This window comes from Antedon bifida, chromosome 9 (genome assembly GCF_963402885.1).
Source record: "Antedon bifida chromosome 9, ecAntBifi1.1, whole genome shotgun sequence".
NCBI classification, from domain to species: Eukaryota; Metazoa; Echinodermata; class Crinoidea; order Comatulida; family Antedonidae; genus Antedon; species Antedon bifida.
The window spans coordinates 1,457,115-1,478,693 of record NC_136234.1 but is presented as its reverse complement, the minus strand read 5'-3'; the positions used below and the strand labels follow the sequence as shown (position 1 = coordinate 1,478,693).

At 34.6% G+C, this 21,579-nt stretch overlaps 2 protein-coding genes across 2 annotated transcripts; one reads left to right on the top strand and one right to left on the bottom strand.

Annotated features, from left to right (window-relative positions):
* Positions 1-6,862: 6,862 nt before the first annotated feature.
* On the bottom strand, positions 6,863-11,585 carry LOC144852196 (uncharacterized). The gene is made up of 5 exons (XM_078709945.1): positions 11,376-11,585; positions 9,944-10,015; positions 8,516-8,687; positions 7,733-8,079; positions 6,863-7,120 (listed from the first exon to the last, which is right to left on the bottom strand). The coding sequence occupies exons 1-5, from the start codon at positions 11,532-11,534 to the stop codon at positions 6,863-6,865; spliced, it is 1,008 nt and encodes a 335-aa protein (XP_078566071.1). The 5' UTR covers positions 11,535-11,585.
* Positions 11,586-12,224: 639 nt separating this feature from the next.
* On the top strand, positions 12,225-19,915 carry LOC144851472 (inositol-tetrakisphosphate 1-kinase-like). Its single transcript, XM_078708963.1, has 10 exons — positions 12,225-12,431; positions 13,685-13,715; positions 14,957-15,082; positions 15,438-15,555; positions 15,874-15,966; positions 16,310-16,353; positions 17,173-17,332; positions 17,783-17,856; positions 18,357-18,525; positions 19,103-19,915. Exons 1-10 carry the CDS (start codon positions 12,355-12,357, stop codon positions 19,435-19,437), a joined length of 1,227 nt encoding a protein of 408 aa, XP_078565089.1. The 5' UTR covers positions 12,225-12,354; the 3' UTR covers positions 19,438-19,915.
* Positions 19,916-21,579: the final 1,664 nt, after the last annotated feature.

Below are 21,579 nucleotides of genomic sequence, written 5' to 3'. Positions count from 1 at the left end.
AAAGTGCATTTCTCAAGTTGACATTTGGCCATGAATGAATAGTCAACTCTCCAAATACCAGACACCTTTGGGCTGGATAATATGTCTAGTTTTCCGGAAAGTCTGGTATTCAGAATGTGTTTTTAATGGTAAAAATGAATCCTTTTGGACTTCAAGAAAAGTCTGGTTTTGGGAGAGAATTTTCTTTTTTGGGAGAGTTGACTGTATTACCATACTATCAGGGTAATTGCTTTAGCTGTGCTATTCGGCCCGATTGCACAATTTAGAATCGCACTCCTTACACTATCTTTCATTAAAATTAATATTTGCTTCTTGAGACTCTAGAAAATGAAAAAAAAAGTTTTTTTTTTCTTTAATTTTATTTAATATACTATGTACTACTGGCATGGTATATGAAGTATAAAACAAATTATTACGGTACAAATCGGATACAATGAAATGGAAAAATGTAAATTTCAAGGTCATTGGCAAATCAGGGCATTTACTTACAAATGGATCATACTACATGGCTAAACTTACTGTACATTTGTTTGTATATTACTGTATATACTTTATATATAGGTTTAATAAGTTATTTTGTTTAAAGTTGTGATGGAATTTTGGTTTGAAATTTCACCGAGGTTAGGTTAGCAAAAATACAGAGAAAATAAACCATGTCATCTGTATCTACACTAAAATAACCTTAATTAACTGTTAGTTAAGCCCCTTCTTTCACTTCGCCTAAAGCTCTGTCTATACTATCAAACTATTTTGACAAAAAAGGGTGATGTGCCCAAATATGGTAGTGATATGACATCATCATGTCATGGGCACATCACATTTTGTTGTCACATAAAGTTTGATAATGTACGTAGCTTAACAAAAACTCCACATGTACTTTAGGCCTGATCACAAGTTTTGTATGGTCTGTGCCAGGCATGTGTAAATACAGAGTTTTGCTAGGCGATGTTAAAGGGGTATAAGACTATAGCATTACTAATAAACCACCACCTTCCCATGTAAACCTACCCACACAAAATTATTACATTTGAAACTCAAAAAATTTAAAATTGTTCATAAGTTATATTTTCTTGTAATGTACAATATTTTACATTTTTAGCAGAATTCGAATTTGATTTTTAATTAGCATTATTTTGTGAAATTGCATCTCTTCTGACATAGTCAATGGTCTAACATTAAGTACTATATCCGTAAACCCCTGCAATATCTGCATATAGTTCTTAACAGTAAAAACGTATAGCTTGGAATTATGGAATATTTAGATCAAATATGACTTAATGCTAACACATTAGATATCAATATAATTGCTCAGTTGTTCAAATTTATCATGTTTCTTTATTGCACATTTGTCAAGAAAGCAGTGGCGTAACGGCTATGAGCACTCACTGGCTACACCCAGGGCTCCAGAGCTTAAGGGGCCCCAGGGCATGTGTACCTCAATGCAATTTTCTAGCATTGAAGGGCCCCTAGGAGTGTTAAACCAGAGGCATTTTCCCCCTGTGTTATGCCATTGCAAGAGAGGTATGTAAACATCATTGTTTAGTATCATTAGTTTATAAATTAATGTAACATTGTCTATTCTCAGCACGTCTTGTATCATCCATCTCGATGAGAGAGACCATGTGTTTTCTTTTGCATACATCTTTTAAGACTTGTATCTTTCCTAAATTCATTAAACCAATTCCGTACATCTGTTTAGAATCGTAATATGGCGTTTGTCTGCGTCCTATATTTTGCAGGAATTCAAATGTTTATTTACGTAATTCTTTTGCTGCACATTTAAAAGCATGCTTTTAAATGTGCAGCAAAAGTCACAAAAGTCATGTCTTCTTATTTTGCAGCCGATCCTCTTCCAGGGGCAGATCCGGGTTTTTTCTTCTAACGGGGGAGCGCTAATATATTAAAAGTTTGTCAAATATAAAGTAGTTCATAATTCTAGCTGTCAAAATGGTGAGTGACCCTAGCGCTCCCCTACCCAATGGATCCGCCCCTCTCTTCCATGTAAAATCATTTTCTTCAAACTGTTCTCGTCCATGTCTTATTTGCAGCCTATCCTCTTCCAGGGGCAGATCCGGGGTTTTTCTTCTAACGGGGGGAGCGCTAATATTAAAAGTTTGTCAAATATAGTAGTTCAGCATTTCTAGCGCTCCCCCACCCACTGGATCCGCCCCTTTCTTCCATGTAAAATCATTTTCAAACATTTCTATAGAAACGATAGTTCAGTCCACATTTTTTCGTTCCCAAAAATCAGCCTTTTTGTTCCATAATTATCTTCTAACCATTAAAAGTTTCAATTTGTTTTTTGTTGTATTTTCACGTTTTTTCTTCTGATCATTCAAAGTAGTTATCAAGAGTTTTTCATCAGTATTTTCAGGTTTTCCCTCCTGCGTGCCAATTCAACAGTTTTTCATCAGTATTTTCAGGTTTTCCCTCCTGCGTGCCAATTCAACAGTTTTTCATCAGTATTTTCAGGTTTTCCCTCCTGAGTGCCAATTCAACAGTTTTTCATCAGTATTTCCATGTTTTTCCACTTGAGTGCCCATTAAGTTATGAACAGTTTTTCATCAGTATTTTCATGTTTTTCCTCCCAAATGCCATGGGAAGTTATGCTATCAACATTTTTTCATCTCCTTAGTATCCATAAAAAGTTATATTTTTAACAAGAGTTTTTCATCATTTTTCATCAATATTTTCATTTTTCCCTGTTCTTTAAAAATTATTTATCAAAAGTTTTTCATCGCTATTTTCATCATGTTTCCAACAAATCAGCAGTCAGTAAAGTTGGTGACCTTTCTCCGCAGTCCACCAATTTTAGGAGGATGCAAATTGGCACCATCATCAATGATGCGCTTTTTGGGTTCGTCTTTGTGCAGGCTAGTAACACACAAAATACTTGTAGATACGGAACAAGTAGAACAATGACCCACAACCAAAACGGCAGCGCTAGAATGTTGGCTTTTAAACGCTGAAAGACGTTGGAATGTTCATTGTCTTTTTCTAATATTGCTTTGTTGTTTGATATATTCTCCAATGCAAAGATATTGTAGGAGTCACTAATTTCAAATATGTAGTATGCCAATGCAAAACTAACTGCTAGGAATACTGCAAGAGCAAGCCAGGCAACCCGTTGACGAAAATTCATTCTGGCAATCTTTCTAAAAATAAATATATATAATACAGTATAAATATATTTAAAAAGTTATTCTTGTATTTGTTTTTCATTTAAAACAAAATCTCTCCACATTATTTTACATGATGGCCAGGATCGAAGCATATGCTACTCACTGGTTATAGAATAGAAAAATTATAAATAATCTAGGCCTAGCTAATTAATCAGTTGCGTTCGAGCTGAATACAGACAGGCCGTTGTGCAGGGATGCTAGCTAACTATTTGTCCTAGCCTAGCTGGTAGTGGTAGTACTAGGCCTAGCATGATACGCTTGCAAACATGTAAATACAGCTCATGAACACAGTACTGATATGAGCGATTGCCTGTTTAATTATTAAATGTTATAATCACACATTTAAAATCATTACCATACCAAAATAAACACGGGCAAACTGGACTTAAAAATGTTTGTTGTCTTTCTCAGATCCTCCTGGCATCACACACCTGGATGTACGTGACGTGTGTGATGTACTTCCACGTGACATCATGGTCAGGTGACTATCTATGATCGATAAAAAAATTCCAAATGCCATTTTATTTTGTGTTTTATTTTAGAGACTACGGTATTTGAATAATTTTTATCGTGATAAAAGATAGTAGTAGATAGTAGTATAATAGATAAATAAATTAATAATAAATACAGAGCTATAAAAAAACAACAATTAAAACGAAAGTAGGTCTACAAACGAAACAGAAAATCTTCTATAGGGCCCTACAAACAATATCAAATTATTATTGCCGGATTGCATAAAAACACATAAAAAATATAATTCCCTTCTTACCCACTGAGATAGTATCGATATATTGATTCTGCCAACTTCCTGTCCGCTTCTTCACAGACATGTTTTTGTATGGTTATATCAATTCCATTACACGTTGGTAATAACTAATTATAATCGTTTATCGTTTTTTTTTATCTTGCTTTTATTTGCACCTATTCAGTATACAAGTGCTATCTTCAAAAGTCAGTTCTGTTAACTGTTATCTGCCTGAAAAAAATAAACGGAAAATATTGAGAAAAAAAATATCAATTGTTGTTATTGTGCCTTATAATGCTATAAAACCTAGTATCCTATAAAAACGCTAAAAGTACAAACTATGATTCCCATATACTTATATATTTACCAATAATGTATCGGTGGTTAAGAATTTATTTTAGATGACCACACCTCATCCGTCCCAACTTCTAACATTTTTTTTTTAAATTTCGTTTTGTTTGCACGTTGTACATCACCGGACCAGTTGTCCGTAATTCCAACAGCCAGTTCTGTCCGTCTGCATAGTTTTCGAAATGTTTTTTTTTTATATTTTTTTTTTATTTCGATTTGTTTGCACGTTGTACATCACCGGACCAGTAGTCCGTAATTCCAAAAGCCAGTTCTGTCCGTCATATTTTTCGAAATGTTTTTTAAATTGTGTTTTTCTCGAGTACAGTAGATCATGTGACATCTTCAACTGTGTCACTTCTGACCACACGTCATCCGTCCCAACTTCTTCACAGGCACGTTTTAGACATTTTTCTAACATTTTATGTTTGTTTTATAATTTTGTTTTGTTTGTACATCAGTACAGTGACCATAGGCCCACATCTTCAATAAAACATCTGCATGACAAAAATAAACAATTAGATCAGATATTGTGTCTGAACAAACACTTAGACATGTAAAGACTACAAATTAACTAACATCCTTACCTCTGCAGATGTGAAATCGATTCTCCATTTACTTGATGACCCCCCTGTCCCCATTCCATTACTTCTTCACAGACTAATACATAGTCTAATCTTCTAAATGTTTTTTTTTTGTTTTTCAATTTTGTTTGTGTTTGCACGTTGTACATCACCGGACCAGTAGTAGTCCGTAATTCCAAAAGCCAGTTCTGTCCGTCATATTTTCCGAAATGTTTTTTAACTTGTATTTTTCTTGTACAGTATTTGACATGACTCAGTCAACATATTCTGCGTGACAAAAAGAAACAGAATGTATCATATATAAGGCCTTAAACAATATTAAATTCAAATAGTGGTTATTATTCATTGTGTCCGATTATCTGACTCTCTTCTTACCTACTGTATAATCGATAGCTAAGATTGATTAGTTGATTTTTCTATATTTAAATGACAATTCCTTGTCCATCATTTCTTCTATTTAGATGACAATTCCCTGTCCATCATTTCTTCACAGGCGTATCATAATTTTTTAATTTTTTTTATTTTAGTTTGTTTGTACGACGTACAGTTGCACGTAGAACATTTAATATTGTTGATCAACAATCTGCATGACAAAAAAGAAACATACTGTTCACAAATAAATGTGTTGCTCATTTAGGCCTAATATTGCAATAATAATATAGCATATGAACGAGTATAATCCCATAGTGTGTCTGTCTAAAACATTACAAGTACAAATCAATTTCTGTTCTTTTTACTTACCTTGTAGAAAGCGATTCTCTGTTTACTTGATGACCCCCTGTCCCCTCCCAATTACTTCTTCACAGACTAATACATAGCCTTCGATATATTTTTTAACTTGTACTTTTCTTGTACAGTAGACCATTTAACATCCTCAAAAGTCAGTTCTGTCAACATCTGCGTGACAAAAAGAAACAGAATATATATATTATATATATATTGAATTCAAATGTTACATAAATATTATTCATTGTGTCCGATTGCCTAAAACAATATACCTATTAACATGACTCTCTTCTTACCTACTGAATAATATCCATAGCTAAGATTGATTCTTCTGTTTAAATGACAATTCACGTCCATCATTAATTCTTCACAGACATGTTTTAGACATCTATCATCATTTTTTTTTGTTTTTTTTTTAAAAATTTTAGTTTGTTTGCACGACGTACAGTTGAATTGCACGTAGCACATTTAATATTTTGATCAACAATCTGCATGACAAAAAAAATGACTACTGTATTTGGGCATATCACTACCATATTTGGGTATCATCACACTTTTTTAGAGTAGACAGAGCTTTAAACATTAAAATTACGAATCAATTTCTGTTCTTTTTACTTACCTTGTAGATATAATATATCATATGGTTGAGAACTCGATTCTCTGTTTACTTGATGACCCCCCTGTCCGTGACCCAATTATTTCTTCACAGACTAATACATAGTCTTATCTTCAAAATGTTTTTTTTTGTTTTATAATTTCGTTTTGTTTGCACGTTGTACATCACCGGACCAGTAGTCCGTAATTTCAGTCCGTCAGTGTCAGGACCTACGAGCAATATCAATGATTTAAAATTAATACATCTAGCTGTCACCATGTCAAAATAAATAATATTAAAAATAAGGGGGGTTTCCGTTCATGTTTCGTTCGTGTTGGGACTTTATAATTTAATTAATGTAAATTCCCTTTCTTTCGTATAAATGTGTGTAAAGATAGGTTTAAATCCTGCGCGACCAACCCATATTCAGGAGACACTTCGTTGGGTCGACCGCGAACTGAGACTCTATATTTTTGTAAAGGCAGAGAAGAGTGAAATTATTCTTCCCTGGTATTGGCAAACGACATTTCCGAGTTATAAAAACGCGCCAAAGAAGCTACTTGTATTCTTATCATAAATTAAGTCTGACCTACCGATTTCGACGCATTAATCCGGCTTCATTGATGACACATTAAAAAATAAAATCAGATAAAAAAAAAAGAAAAAAAGAAAGAAAATTGATCTATAGCATGGCGGTTGGGCTCTCGTCTCCAGAAAGCACCTGGCCTGGTAATGGGAATAAAATCTCCTCGGCCACATTGTCGCTGACGTCACTGTCGCCATCTTCCAAGCGTCTAAGTATCTCTTCGTGCCTCTTTCTTTTCTCCTGCATTCGCAGTTCTCGTGCAAGCCTTTGCTTTTCCCTCATCTGTTCGAAGGTGATTGGTTCAGATTCACTGATGCGTAACCAACTTATTTGCTCATCCGCAGCTTTCTTAGCCTAACAAGTTTTAATGTTTTATATATTTTACTTATATAATAATATTATATTTTTAAAATTGATTTGTGTATGACTTATTTATTAATTAAAACAAATATTTAAAAAGATAAAGATAATTATAATAATATAATAATGATAACGATGATGATAATGATAATGATAATATATATTCCTCCAAAAATATAAATAAATACATATATATAAATGAATAAAAAATACAGGAGGACAGCAAACAAACTGAGGAACAAGTTCCTATAACCTTAAAGCTTTTGACTGCACTTAGAAGAGAAAATATAAATTATAATTTTAATTTAGAAATTAAATTAAACTTGATATAGTTATATACAATTAAAATTTGTAATCTATATTATTTCTGTAGAGTAACCCCTATTAAGGGGACACTTTCGGGACTAAACAAAATGTCCCCTTATATAATAAGGGTGTCCCGGTAATAGGGGTTGGGTAGTGCTTCATTGATTGGTGGGTGATCAATGAGGTGTCCGATGAGGGATGTCTCGAAGGAAGGTTCTGCTGTATAATAAATAATAAATTTAACCAGAAATAAATGTATCTATATATTTTACTATGTTTCTCAAAAATCACATCACAAACCTTTCGTTGTTTTTCCTTCCTCTTGTTTTCCTTGTTTATCCTCTTCGTTTCTTCTTCACGTAATCTCTTACGCTCTTCATTTTCCAGTTTCTCTTCTTTCTGCCTTTCCTTCCTTTCTCTCTTCTCCCTCCTCTCTTCTTCCCTGGTGTCAGCGTCCAGCATTGCCTCCAGTTTCGGCAGTTTCGATCGGACATCGTTCAACGATCTTGGTTTGATCAAACCTTGGTCTATCAGTTCCTGCAGGATTTCCTTTTCGCTCTTGGTTGGTCTTGTAATACTTCCCAGGTGGTTTCGAGCTGGAAGAATGGGTGCCAACATCACGTCATCATCATAATAATCCGTCTCTTCTAGTTAGTAACAAAGACAATTTTTTTTCATATCGTTAAGTTCTGTCTACACAATCAAACTTTATGTGACAAAAAAAAAAGTGATGTGCCCATATATGTTGTCAATGTCACATCAGTACCATATTTAAGCATATCATTAGCATATTTGAGCTCATCACACTTTTTTGTCTAACTAGTTTGATAGAGTGTAAGAGCTTAACTCTTCCGTAATAAGCAAAGTAAAAATATCATGACTTTAATGTGCTCCCCTGGCAACGGCACGCGCGGCGTTTGAGAAATGTTGAGGAACATGCGTCAGGGGAACAAGCGCGTTCAGTTCTGTTCGCTCACGTAAGTGATTCGACCAATCACAAGCGATGGACCAACCGAATTCGCCTGTGATTGGTCAACTTGATGGCATTTTTGCATCCACGGCGCTATACAATCTTGCTCTTACCGTCTGATACTACTGCTGCTGCCAAACTGCTCTTAGATTGTTTTGGAGTCAAGCTTTTTGGAGTAGTAACAACAAACACTTCAGGTTCTGGTGGCTGAACATCTTTTCGTCGGCGTCTTCTAAACCAAGAAAAGCAGCCCCTTGAGCGCTTCTTACTACTACAGCGGCTAGGCTGTGGAGTTTACAAATACATTCGTTTTAATCAACATAATGCAAACATATTATGTTTGGCTTCTTCGTTTGTTTGTTTGTTTGATTGATGTGTTAGTGATTGAGTGATTGATTGATTGATTTGTTGCTTGTGATTGATTGGAGTCGAGCGAATGGTTAGATCGTCGGTTTGAATTGACTGATTGGTGGGTTAGTTATTGATTTATTGATTAGTTACTGAGTGATTAATTGGTTGGATGGTTCATGATTGATTGGTTGGTTTATGGTTGGTTAGTAATTTATTAATTGATTGTTAGTTGGTTAGTGATTGATTTATTGGTTAGTAATTGATTTATTGATTGGTTAGTGATTGATTTATTGATTAGTTACTAAGTGATTGGTTGGATGGTTAACGATTGATTGATTTGGTTTATGGTTGGTTAGTAATTAATTGATTGATTGATTGGTGGTTGGTGATTGATGTATTGATTGGTTGGTTAGTGATTGATTGCTTGATTAGTTACTGAGTGATTGGTTGGATGGTTAACGATTGATTGATTGGTTTATGGTTTGTTAGTAATTAATTGATCGATTGGTTGGTGATTGATTGATTTATTGATTGGTTAGTGATTGATTTATCGATTGGTTGGTTAGTGGTTGGTTGGATGGTGGTTAACGATTAATTGGTTGGTTTATGGTTGGTTAGTAATTAATTAATTGATTGATTGGTGGTTGGTGATTGATGTATTGATTGGTTGGTTAGTGATTGATTGATTGCTTGATTAGTTACTAAGTGATTGTTGTTGTTGTTAACGATTGATTGGTTGGTTGGAATAGTAATTGTTGATTAGTTTAATAATGTATTAATTGGTTTAGTAATTGGTTGATTGAATGATTGATCGGTTAGGGATTGATCGGTTATGGATTGATTGGTTAATTATTGATTGGTTAGGGATTGATCGGTTAGGGATTCATCGGTTAGGGATTCATCGTTTAGGGATTCATCGGTTAGGGATTCATCGGTTAGGGATTCATCGGTTAGGGATTCATCGGTTAGGGATTCATCGGTTAGGGATTCATCGGTTAGGGATTGATCGGTTAGGGATTGATCGGTTAGGGATTGATCGGTTAGGGATTGATCGGTTAGGGATTGATCGGTTAGGGATTGATCGGTTATGGATTGATCGGTTAGGGATTGATTGGTTAGTTATTGATTGGTTCATTAGTGATTGATTGGTTGGTTAGTGAATTGTTGACTTGTTATCTTAACAAACTCACTGTTTTTTCCCTTGGTTCCGAGGACACCTCATTTTCTTGATTATCAACTACAAAATTGCCAGCCGGCGTAACCTAAACAATTATTATTTGATTAATATTAATGATAAAAAATGTTATTTTGTTGATAATAGACCTACTAATTGTAATTATATCAATGTCTATCGACATTGCCCATCCCCATCCCCACCATCCAACCCACCCATCCATCCAGCTATCCAACCCATCCATATCGATCCAATGGGTGATTGGGTTTGTTGGTGGGTACCCACAAACCCACTCACCCATCAACCAGTCCATCCATCCACCTACCAACCATCCACCAACCAACCCATCCATTAACCCACCCATCCATCCACCCACCAACTCACCCATCCATCCATCCAACCATCCATCTACCCAACCCAACCACCAGTCCATCCATCTACCCAACCCATCCACCAGTCCATCCAACCATCCATTCATCCACCACCAACCAACCCATCAAACTAGCCACCTATCTATCCATCCATCCACCCACCCACTCACTCACCAACCATCCATCCATCCACCTGCCAACCATCCACCACCAATGGCACCCATCCATTCACCCACCAACCAACCAACCTATCCATCAACCTACCCACCCACCATCCATCCATCCAACCACCCATCCATACATACAACCACCCACCCATCCACCCATCTATACAATCATACAACCACCCACCCACCATCCACCCATCCATACAACCACCCATCCATACAACCACCCACCCATCCACCCATCCATACAACCACCCACCCATCCACCCATCCATACAACCACCCACCCATCCACCCATCTATATACAACCATACAACCACCCACCCACCCATTCATACAACCATACAACCACCCACCCGTCCACCCATCCATACAACCACCCACCCACCCATCCACCCATCCATACAACCACCCACCCATCCATACAACCACCCACCCATCCATACAACCATCCATCCACCCACCCATACAACCACCCACCCATCCATACAACCATCCACCCATCCATACAACCACCCACCCATCCATACAACCACCCACCCATCCATACAACATCCACCCATCCATACAACCATCCACCCATCCATACAACCACCCACCCATCCACCCATCCATACAACCACCCGCCCATCCATACAACCACCCACCTATCCACCTATCTTTTCATCCATCCATGAACACGCACCCCCACGTACCCTCCACACACACATACGAAACCCCACCAACCACCACCCATACACAACAAAAACCAACAAACTTCTTAAGTATCCATCCAACCATCCACACGTCCACCCACGCACACATACACACATAGGCCTATATATATATTATAAAGTTCACTAAAAAGCGAAAAGAGTAAACATCTCTAACCAATAAAAAAAAGTTTTAAGTTTGCTAGTAGTTACTTACCCTCACGTTGAGCTTAACTCGCTCGCCAGTCGCTTGGTTGGCATAATACCAACATCGGATGATCTTTTCACCGGTATGATTTCCATTCAAATCGGCAGTATAAGGCGGTTCCTTGGCTTCAATAATGCCAACAGAGGTTGAAAATCTAAAACATCCCATTTTAGGTTGATAAGTTAGACGATAACGTACTAATAACTTGATAAAAGCTTAGCAAATTCTATTTGGTAACAACTAGGTTGATAGCGTTTAGAAATATACCTTGTATTGGTAACGAGGCAACAAATCAGGCGCGCATACTACATCACGTTGCTAAGCTCGGCGCGCCACATCACTACGCGTTTTTATCAACTGTATTTCCATGAAAATACAGGTATTGTGTTTATAAAACAATAGAAAGGTAAATATATATTAACTATAATTATAATGAATAGACGTAATAACCTCAAAAATAAAATCCTCTTTATAAAACAGTATCGCATTACAGGATCTTTTTTGTCAAGTGTAGGAATACACGTCAATGTGGTGGTTCTTTTCCTCCGTGACGTGAACAAGGCTCCGATTTCACTTCGTTTTGATTGGTCAATAGTTTTCAGCAGCAGACGCGTCACACCATCAACCTGAGACTAGGAGCAGCTGCTTAGTATTTTAGCCTACTTTGTTTTGCAAAATGCAATTATGCATTAGAATAAAATAGCAATAAATCAAATTATAGGGATTACTAAATTGAATATAATTTTGAAGATTCTAAAAAGTACACTAAAAAAGCGAAATATTACTTTCCTAGAAGCTTTCCACACCTGCACAAATATATAGAGGGCGCACGACAAATAATTAAAATAACACTGGACGGACGTGTTTTGCATGTTTTTGTTTGGCAGTGTAATTTAGGGCGTGAAAAGATTCAGTTGTTTGTATTTTATTACACCCTTATGGTGGGTTTGGTATTTCAACCTACGAAGCAATTTATACATACATAAGTATGATACGAATTGGATATTGGATGAGCGAGAAAAAACGAAAGAAGATTGATTTACAACAAGTAGCGGACCTGTGTCGGTAAGTAAGGTGTGCGCTCTCGCCGCAAGCAAGGCCTAGGCTGCTGCTGCTCTGTACTGTATGAATATGTAGTTAGGCACGTTGGAGGGGATCGGAGTCCTACAAACCTGTAGTTGAGGAGGCCAAACTGAACTAACTACCAGAGAGGGAGCCTATTTTTATGCCAGCTGGTATTTGTTTATTTTAATAAGCAGTGTTAATATTGTATTATTATGCAATTTCGAATTAGTTAGAAGAAGATAAATAAATGCTTTTTGATTTATTTGAAAATTGTAAAATAAAACCCCATAAATTTTTTTTGATCGAGAATTGAGTGGGTTAAAATGTGTACTATTGATTGTCAATTGTACTTGTTTTGTCTGTCAGCCTATTATTAAGAATATATATTATGTTATTGTTAGTTAATATAAAACCTATATATAGGCTAGCCTATATTTCACCTTAGAGCAGCATTTGCCTTTATTTATTGTTTGTCATGCACGATTTAAACCTTTTTTTGCGATTTTACACATTTTTTAATTTATACCTTAAATTGCGTAAATTTGAAGAAAAAAAATTCAGCTGGGAATCAAAGTATATTTATTGCACAGTTTTGGGGTGCATATTACTCCTTAAATTAACAGGAGCGCTCTGCATTTTATTCATTTATTTGTTGACGAGTTCCCAGGTTAGCCTTTATTGTCACATGGTGTTCACAATATAAAAGGCTTAAGTTCTTGCACAATGACATTGAACTATTGATTTGTTTATTTAGTATCAACCTATTATTTCACTAGTAAATTCATTGAGACCTCCTTTCACACTTCTTTGTTGTACAAGTATCTCTATATATTTTGTTTAAATTAGTTTGATTACCTTAATGTTTTACATAACTTGTATTATTTTTGAAGTGTGAAAAATTGAATAAAAGAAAGAAAGACATAAAATAAAGATTGATAAATCAATTGTATTGTTTTTTAAATATATAAGTTTAAACCAATTTAATTAAAATTTATAATTTAGAGTATAAATTTTGTAGTCCTTTTTTATAAAACAGCTTTAAATCTTTCTTTCTGTAAAATAAAAATATTGAAGAAAATTGTGTATTTAACCCACAATTATGCAGATTTACATATTTTAAACGCAAATTAACTATTTTCAATTCTCTGATTTATAACTTCACCTTTATTGTTTTATTTAATAAAAGTTTTTTACTATATTAATGTTAAATGTTACATTTTTAAACTGTTTACATATTATTATTTACTTTGTAGATTACAAGGTATAGAGACAGAAGCAGTTTTAGTGAGTATACAATTATAATTTCAAAATTATTCTACTGCAGTCATTATATATTTTACTGCAGTAACATGATTTTATTTTTGTTTCAATGCAGTTACTGCAATAAACAGTGTATATGATTATCCCACAAAAAACATTTTAAATGATTGCATAAAGTAAAGAGCTCACAAAATAACAGTTACTGCAGTAACTGCAGCGCAGTAGAATAATTGTCCTCCAAAAACATGAAAAATGAAGAATGATATTAATAGAAAATACTAAGGCCATTTTGCAGTTTTAAATTAATCTATTGTGTGACACTAAAATGCAAAAGTTATTTTTTCAGGGGACAGTATATCTTTAATCTTTATAATTAATCAATCAATTCAGTTTAAATTAGTCATTCAATCAATGCAATTCATCAATCAATTTAGTTTTAGTTTGAACTATTATTAACAAAAAGATATGACAGTTGTAGTTTAGTCCATTTGGGCCCACACTGTGATTACAACACAGTAGAGTTTACTCAACTGGGAAGTGAAAGTTCATAGCAGATTGACAAGTTTACTGACTTGCAGTTTAGTAGAATTGTATGTCAGTTATTATACAGTCAAAAATTGATAAACAACTTTTTATTTAATGTGTTATTTATTGGCAATAGAAACAAGGCACTCTGTTTATGATTAAAACAAACAGTAAAATGTCAGTAAATCAATGACCACAATATTACCACAATACAGGATTTTGAAAGTTGGTAGTGACAAAACATGACACAAGGATTTCCTCTGCCGAATTATGGGTTGTTTAAGAAAACACAGGGACAGAATTTACGTTAATACCCCTAACCTTTCACATTCCCTCTGGAGTTTATATGTATATACTGGTGACTGTGTCAGCAAAGTAGTTTTGTATGGTGTCTGTCTCTGTGTGGGTAAACTTATAGAGTTTTGCTCGGAGAAAAGGGACACACAAGTATTTTATTGTACTATAATGCTTATAAACTAATAAATGGTGTTTTTATCCGCTTATAAACTGCTGCACTTGACAAACAAAGCTTGTTAAATACTTAAGAACACATTTGGTAATTGTGTGGTTTCATTATTAAGTAGGTTTTGTGTTGACTGTAGGTTATAATGATCGCATACTAAAAGGAACAAAAAAGCAAAAATCAATATCTCTTGTTATTTGAAATTCAAAGAATTTCTATCTATTATTATTGTCTGGTTTATGCAATTTTTATGATCAATATATATTGTTATTTTCAGATATCGTTAGAACAAGATTTAGAAGAGCAAGGACCGTTTGATGTGATTTTACATAAAGCAACTGATATCCTGGTACTTGCAGAAGACGGAGACGAAGATGCAGCGACTTCCATGAAAGGTTGGCAGGTAAGCAAAGATATTCAATTTGTCTTTTACTTGTTTGCCAAACACAAATTATATTTGTAATTGTTTTTGTTTAACCTTATTTATAGAGGGTGACCCTAAACAGCATATGATGACAATCAATGGGCCCTCACGATGAGTTGTGATTGATTATGAGTTTGTGTCTGTGCGTGAGACAGTGTCACACAATTTGTATACTGAAATATTCTAAATTTTGGACTGGACTATGTCAAAATTATTCTACTGCAGTTATTAATATTTTTACTGCAGTAACATATGATTTTAGTTTAAATTCAGTTATTCTGAGTCCCTGTGATCTATACTATCAATGTAATCTCATTTTAATCTTTTTTCTTAGTCCTACATATCACGTCACCCTTCAGTACTGGTCCTTGATCCTCTTGACAGCATTGCCCAGCTGATTGCCAGGCCTAGCACGTATGGAGTGCTAAAACAGACGTTAGCCTCATTACAAGGTACTGTAGCGCTATAATGTGAAATGTTTAACATCACGAATGAGGCCTCGCGGGGCGTCCCCTTCCACACCCCCTCCCCCTGTTCCTAAATAGCTGCAATTTAGCATGTCATTTAACAATTAATTTTAGGCCCTGCCCCCACCCACACTCCTATTTCAAAATCCTACATCTTCCACTAAGAACACCTTTTAGTTGAAACAAGAAATTATGTAATAATAATAATACTATTGCTATTATTTGAAAGTGGTACTACTAAGTGGATGTTTTGGACCACAAATCTTTATTATTATTTTTAATACTATATTGATTTAATTTCAGATGTTGAAACACCCAATTTTGTTGAGTTAACGAAAGCTGATATAGATGTAAACCTTACATTATTAAAAGATGCTGGAGTAAGATTTCCATTTGGTAAGGAAAAATGTCTTTCTAAAGGCCAACTCAGACAGTCTTGTACGACAAGGCCTGATGAGTCGTCTCATCGATAAAAAATTAAACATGTTTAAAGTTCTCCCGACGATGTAAAAACTACAAGACGATTCCTCTCGTCGGGATTCAACTTAGACAGCACGGATGAGTCAAGACGTTTTGTTGGCCTTTAGTAGCACTAGGCCACTGTGTGTATGAATGAACAAACTAACATGAGGACAAGATACATTTAATATTCTTGTAGTGAGACAAAAGATGACATTTGTTTTACTGGTTGATACATCTAAAGACTTGAGTAGCTAACTTATGTAATTTTATTTTTCAGTTTGTAAACCTTCTAGAGCACATGGGTCGAAGATATCGCATAAAGTAAGTAATATTTAATAATGGTTTTAACTTATTACAAAAATATAATTTAATATCTTTATTTATTAATACTATAAAGACAATATTCATAATGTATTTTAGCAATAGATTATGTCCCATATTTTGAAAGTTATTGAAACAAGTAGTAAAATTGATAGATTCACTGATTGTGTTTCAATAACATAGTATAAAGATTCAAGATTTGAATCTCGAAACTAACTCCAAATGAGAGGTAAATCATGATTTGACATTTCTATATGTTCGTGTTGTTATTTTGGAGTTATGTTTTATATGTTAACTAAAATTACATAGAGTGTGAGTAATATAAAATACAGCAGCTAGTAGAATACGGCCTTACCATGTTGAAACACCGGTTCTTGTCAGATCACCGAAGTTAAGCAACTTTGGGCCTAGTTAAAGCTTGGATGGGAGTCCATCTGGGAATACCGTATAGGAGCTGGGGGTCCCATTAGGCATTTGAAATCAGCACTGCTGACTCTTATGGCAGCCCCTGCATCTAGTATCTGCCTGTTTTGGCTTATGCCTCTCCTCTGGTTAAGGTGGGCACTGGACGAGAGAAGCCCTTGGTCAATGTTGGGCCCAGCCAAAGGTGCTTTAACAAGTCCTGGCTTAATCATCATTCAGATGAATGTAAGACTAATTGAGATTATCGTTTACGACAGAAGTCGGCCATATATATATAGTAGAATAGAATTACAATATAATTATTAAAAAATGACAAAAACCATGCACAATTTCAGAATGTTGTCTTTTTAATAAACATGAGTATGTAATTATAATTAATGTCATTTATGTTTTTAGATGTCTATAATTTTCAACGAATCTGGTCTAAAAGACGTGAAACCACCTTGCGTTGCTCAAACCTTCATTAAACACAATGCAGTTCTACATAAGATATTCATACTAGGGGATAAACACTTTATTGTACAGAGACCCTCTCTTAAAAACTTTTCTGAAAAGGGTAAGCATTTTAATATATTCTTTATACTAATTATTGTGCCAGATTGGTTGGTCATTTTGAAACTATTATTTAACTTTGTATACATACCACACACTGTATGCAAAAATAAAAAATGCAACAGCTATAGCCAGTGGAACAGTAGCCTTCAACTATGAAGTTTGATCCTAAATGAAAGAAGAAAAAGTACTCTATGAAAATACATCCTTATATCTTTTTACCAAAATAAGTGTAAAAAAAAACAGTTTGTTTTTGTATGTATTTCGACATTTTAATATTGTCACATTTGACGATGTAAAATTGTATAAATTTTTATATGTTTAACATACATAGTAGCACATATGGGTGGATTGCATATAATTTAAAAATGACATAAAACAGTAAAACATGATGAGTACACAATGTGTGTACTGTATACAATCAATCATGGTTTTATACATTATTTTTTTTTAGATTCAACACTAGAAACAATCTTTTTTAATAGTCATGATGTGTCAAAACCGGACTCGGCATCTTTTCTGAACCAGGTAGGCACTGTAGTTTAATAACCACAAAATTGGGTATAGCGGTATTTCAGTCAGTATTATGACGAATGATGGACACTTTCCTGAGTTTGAATGGTCTCGCCTTTAAAGGGTTCTCCAATGTATATCCCCAACTCATTTATTTACTACATGAAAACATTTTTGTAATATATTTGTAAATTTATATTTTAAGTTAGGGTGCCACAGATTAAAAGCTTTGCTTGCTTGTGGTTATCCTGTTTTTCACACTTTATTGTACTTAATTTTTTATTTATATTTTTATGAATGTTGTGTGAAAAATAAAAGAATCAATCAATCAATCAAACTCCCATTAAAGCTCTTTCTACACTATCAAATTTTATGTGACAAAAAAAAATATGATGTCATATCACAACCATATTTGGGCATATCACTACCATATTTTTTGGCCACATAAAGTTTGATAGTGTGGATAGAGCTTTAGTAAGTGTTGTAGTTAAATTGAAACAATTGACCGTTTACAGCTTGATGACAGTGACTGCAGATCTTCAGGTAAAGAACCATGTGAAACGACAATAAACAAACTTGTAGAACGAGTATGCAGCCAGTTGAATAGCTCCCTCATTGGTATTGATATCATTGTTGAAAATGAAACGGGTGTTCACTACATTATTGACGTTAATGCATTCCCTAGTAAGTAGCTTGTTATTTTATTTTTATTTTGTTCATTTGGCCCAGGAGTCGCAATATCAGGACTGAAAGATGTGCGGCTCCATAATAAGTAGCTGTGTGTGTACTAGTACACCAGGGTAACCCCCTACTCGTCTCGATAAGATGTACTCATATTTTACTTTGCCAGATGTCATTGATGTCTCTGCCATTAATCAACACCATTGCTATATCGAGCGGGACCGTAATTACATAGCCATACTCACACGCTCCATGGTTCTGGTGGTAGAAAGAGTCTTCTCGAATAAGGAGTATAAACCGTAGGTCCAGTGTACACATCTAGCTCATGTGCACTTTAAAGAACCTAGTACATCTTATCGAGACGAGTACGGGGTTGCCCCTGTGTACTAGTACATCAGTCGTTGACTGAAGAAGTCGCCCATTATAAAAAAATATTTCAATTATAAAAAAAAATAATTTTTTTTAAATCGGATCATTGTGACATTATTTTTTTACCCCCATTGTTAATATTTCTTGGATAATTACTGCTTCAGGTCCAACAGCTTTTAGTCGGATAAACAAATTGTTTTTATAATACTAGGTTATGAAGGTGTTCCAAATATTCTGCAGCTGTTATCAGACTACATTTTACAACAATTATTCAAAACATCAAACGGACGTCCGCAACATTCACAAGAAAATGGATTCACCAAAAAGCTGATCACAAATGCCAAGGATGTTATAAAAAATAGTCTTTCCATGGACTCCAAGAAGCAGGGTATGGTGAATGGTTATTCAACAACGGAAACGAGGAACCAGGAACTAGCCACCAGTCTTTCCAAGAACCAAGTAAGGAACGAAACCAATGCCAGGAATCACTCAACCGTTAAGGGTGAATCGAGGAACCAAAAATTGGTAAATGGGGTGTATTTATGAGATGAAAGACGGGTAACAAACTTAACAAAAAAAGTTTACTGTAGCTATTTAATGTATAATTTCTAATACAGCAATATTATATCAATAACATATTCATTCTCTTTCAGTGCCGATTAAAAACACCTGATTCTCTGTACTGTATCTCCACACATGGCATTATCTGTCCATTATCTGTAATACTGTGTCAGATATGTATCACATATGATGCCTGTATTTATATTAATGGTTAGGTTTATGGCCTATTGCATGATACAGTCATCACATGTGACTCTGTATTACAGAATGTGCCTACGATACTGTACAAATTATAGATTTAGTACTGATATTCGGCTATTAAACATTAGTACTTGTGAAGTAGTTTTGAATGGCAGCAAAATCTGTTATGTTGAAACATTCCCTTTTAAAACCCTAATCCTCTAGTCAAACAGATATTGTTTTCTCCCCTGGTTTGTAGCAAAAACCAAAGACGTTACCCCCTCTTAAAGTGGAGCTACACTCAGACTTTCTCAGCTTATATTATGTTTAAGTATGTTTAATTGAAAGTGATTACATACAAAAAACAGGGAAGATATGGCAATATTTTCCAAAAACTAATTTCTAAAAAATCGGTCAGAAAATAGTGTTTTTTACTACATTACACTTTTTCAGTAACTTAGGGGTTATTAGTTTACAATACGTCGCAAAACGCGTTACACTTAGCGACTGACGCGTTTTAGTAAATTATGTGTTGGAAAATGGCAAATCAATTTTATACCAGGGAGTTGTAAAATAATTTTTACAACTCCCTGTTTATACACACAATTAATACGATTTGTTTAGGCCCAAGTAATATTTCCGATAAAAATGTCAGCATAATTTACATGTAACATCATGATTTGCACTGTACAACAACAGCATAATAATCTTAATCAAATTGCTTATTAATTTTAAGCTAGGCCTAGCTAAATCGTCTGCTTGAATTCATGTCTAGGTAGGACTGTAGTCATGGGTTCGAAAATGCTTGGTCGTTTCGTCCTATTTATCATTCCTGGGTTTTCTCGCACATTAAGAATTGTGAAACACAAAATTCTCTACAAAACAAGACTGGTATTGCTCAGAATAGTAACGGATGTGGAAGCTTATGTCTGACTGAAAAGCAACTATTCAGGCACCCTATCATGGCCCATGGGTAGGCCGAGATTGGGTGCCAGAACAAACTTCACTGCTGTAGTGTAAGGCTATCAGGCAGCCAGCTAGAGGCCAAGCAGCATCGTTACATACCTAGACTCTAGTAGGCCTAGCTTTATTGAATATATAGTCACGTCTTTCTCAAATCTCGTTAAATTTGACATTTTAGTAATAATCTAATAATCACTTATTACACTGTGAAACATGATAGGGTCACATCCAGAATGTTTTAATATACTTTTCGCCCGTCAAAAATAACATCGCGACAATAACAGATCGCCAGCTGCAGTGTGAAAAATGTCGTGAGAAATGTCACGTGATCATACTCCCTAGCAAAGTAAAAAACCCAATTGGACCCAACGGGGGAAAGTGTCTATTTACGCGAAATTGCGCAATGTATACGCAATAACAATACCAGAAATAAAAAGATCTGGAAAAATTACATATAAAAACATTTTACTTTTTTTTTTTAGTGAAGAAATTAATTTTTTAGGAATATTCAAATATACCCCCCTTTTGCATGTAAAAGAATAGGAAATTACAAGGTATCCCCCCAAAACGCAAAAAGGCGTGATTTTCAAGAAAATCATACTCATTGAAAAAATTTTCAAAAAAATATGAAGTATGAGGGATGATATTTTTAAAGAATAGTTGAAATGTATGAAAAATAGCAATTTCCTGGGTGGAGCTCCACTTTAAATCAATTTTCATCCGCAATATCAAATCCCAAATAATTGGGAAAACCTAAAATTAAATTGTTATTCCAAAGACAAATTTGTAATAACTATCAATACTGTGGATAGCAGTGACTGGATTTTAAATATAATATCAATATACATTTTTGAAATTACAAACAAATTGTACACATTTTGGGATTCTTATGGTACGGATTGTTCAAATTGAATTTTTAAATTGTTTTCAGGCATTAATTTTGGTTTATAAATAAACTTGAAATCCAATTCACAAAAATTTATA

Bases quoted from the DNA above. Each gene is read 5' to 3' on its own strand.
- LOC144852196 (XM_078709945.1), bottom strand. From the start codon at position 11,534: ATGGGATGTTTTAGATTTTCAACCTCTGTTGGCATTATTGAAGCCAAG. The intron at 8,688-9,943 runs GTGAGTTTGTTA...TAAACTCCACAG, and splicing joins CGGAACCAAGGGAAAAAACA to CCTAGCCGCTGTAGTAGTAA. The intron at 7,121-7,732 runs GTTTGTGATGTG...AAAACTTGTTAG, and splicing joins GGAAGGAAAAACAACGAAAG to GCTAAGAAAGCTGCGGATGA.
- LOC144851472 (XM_078708963.1), top strand. From the start codon at position 12,355: ATGATACGAATTGGATATTGGATGAGCGAGAAAAAACGAAAGAAGATT. The intron at 15,083-15,437 runs GTAAGCAAAGAT...CTTTTTTCTTAG, and splicing joins CTTCCATGAAAGGTTGGCAG to TCCTACATATCACGTCACCC. The intron at 15,967-16,309 runs GTAAGGAAAAAT...TTTATTTTTCAG, and splicing joins TGGAGTAAGATTTCCATTTG to TTTGTAAACCTTCTAGAGCA.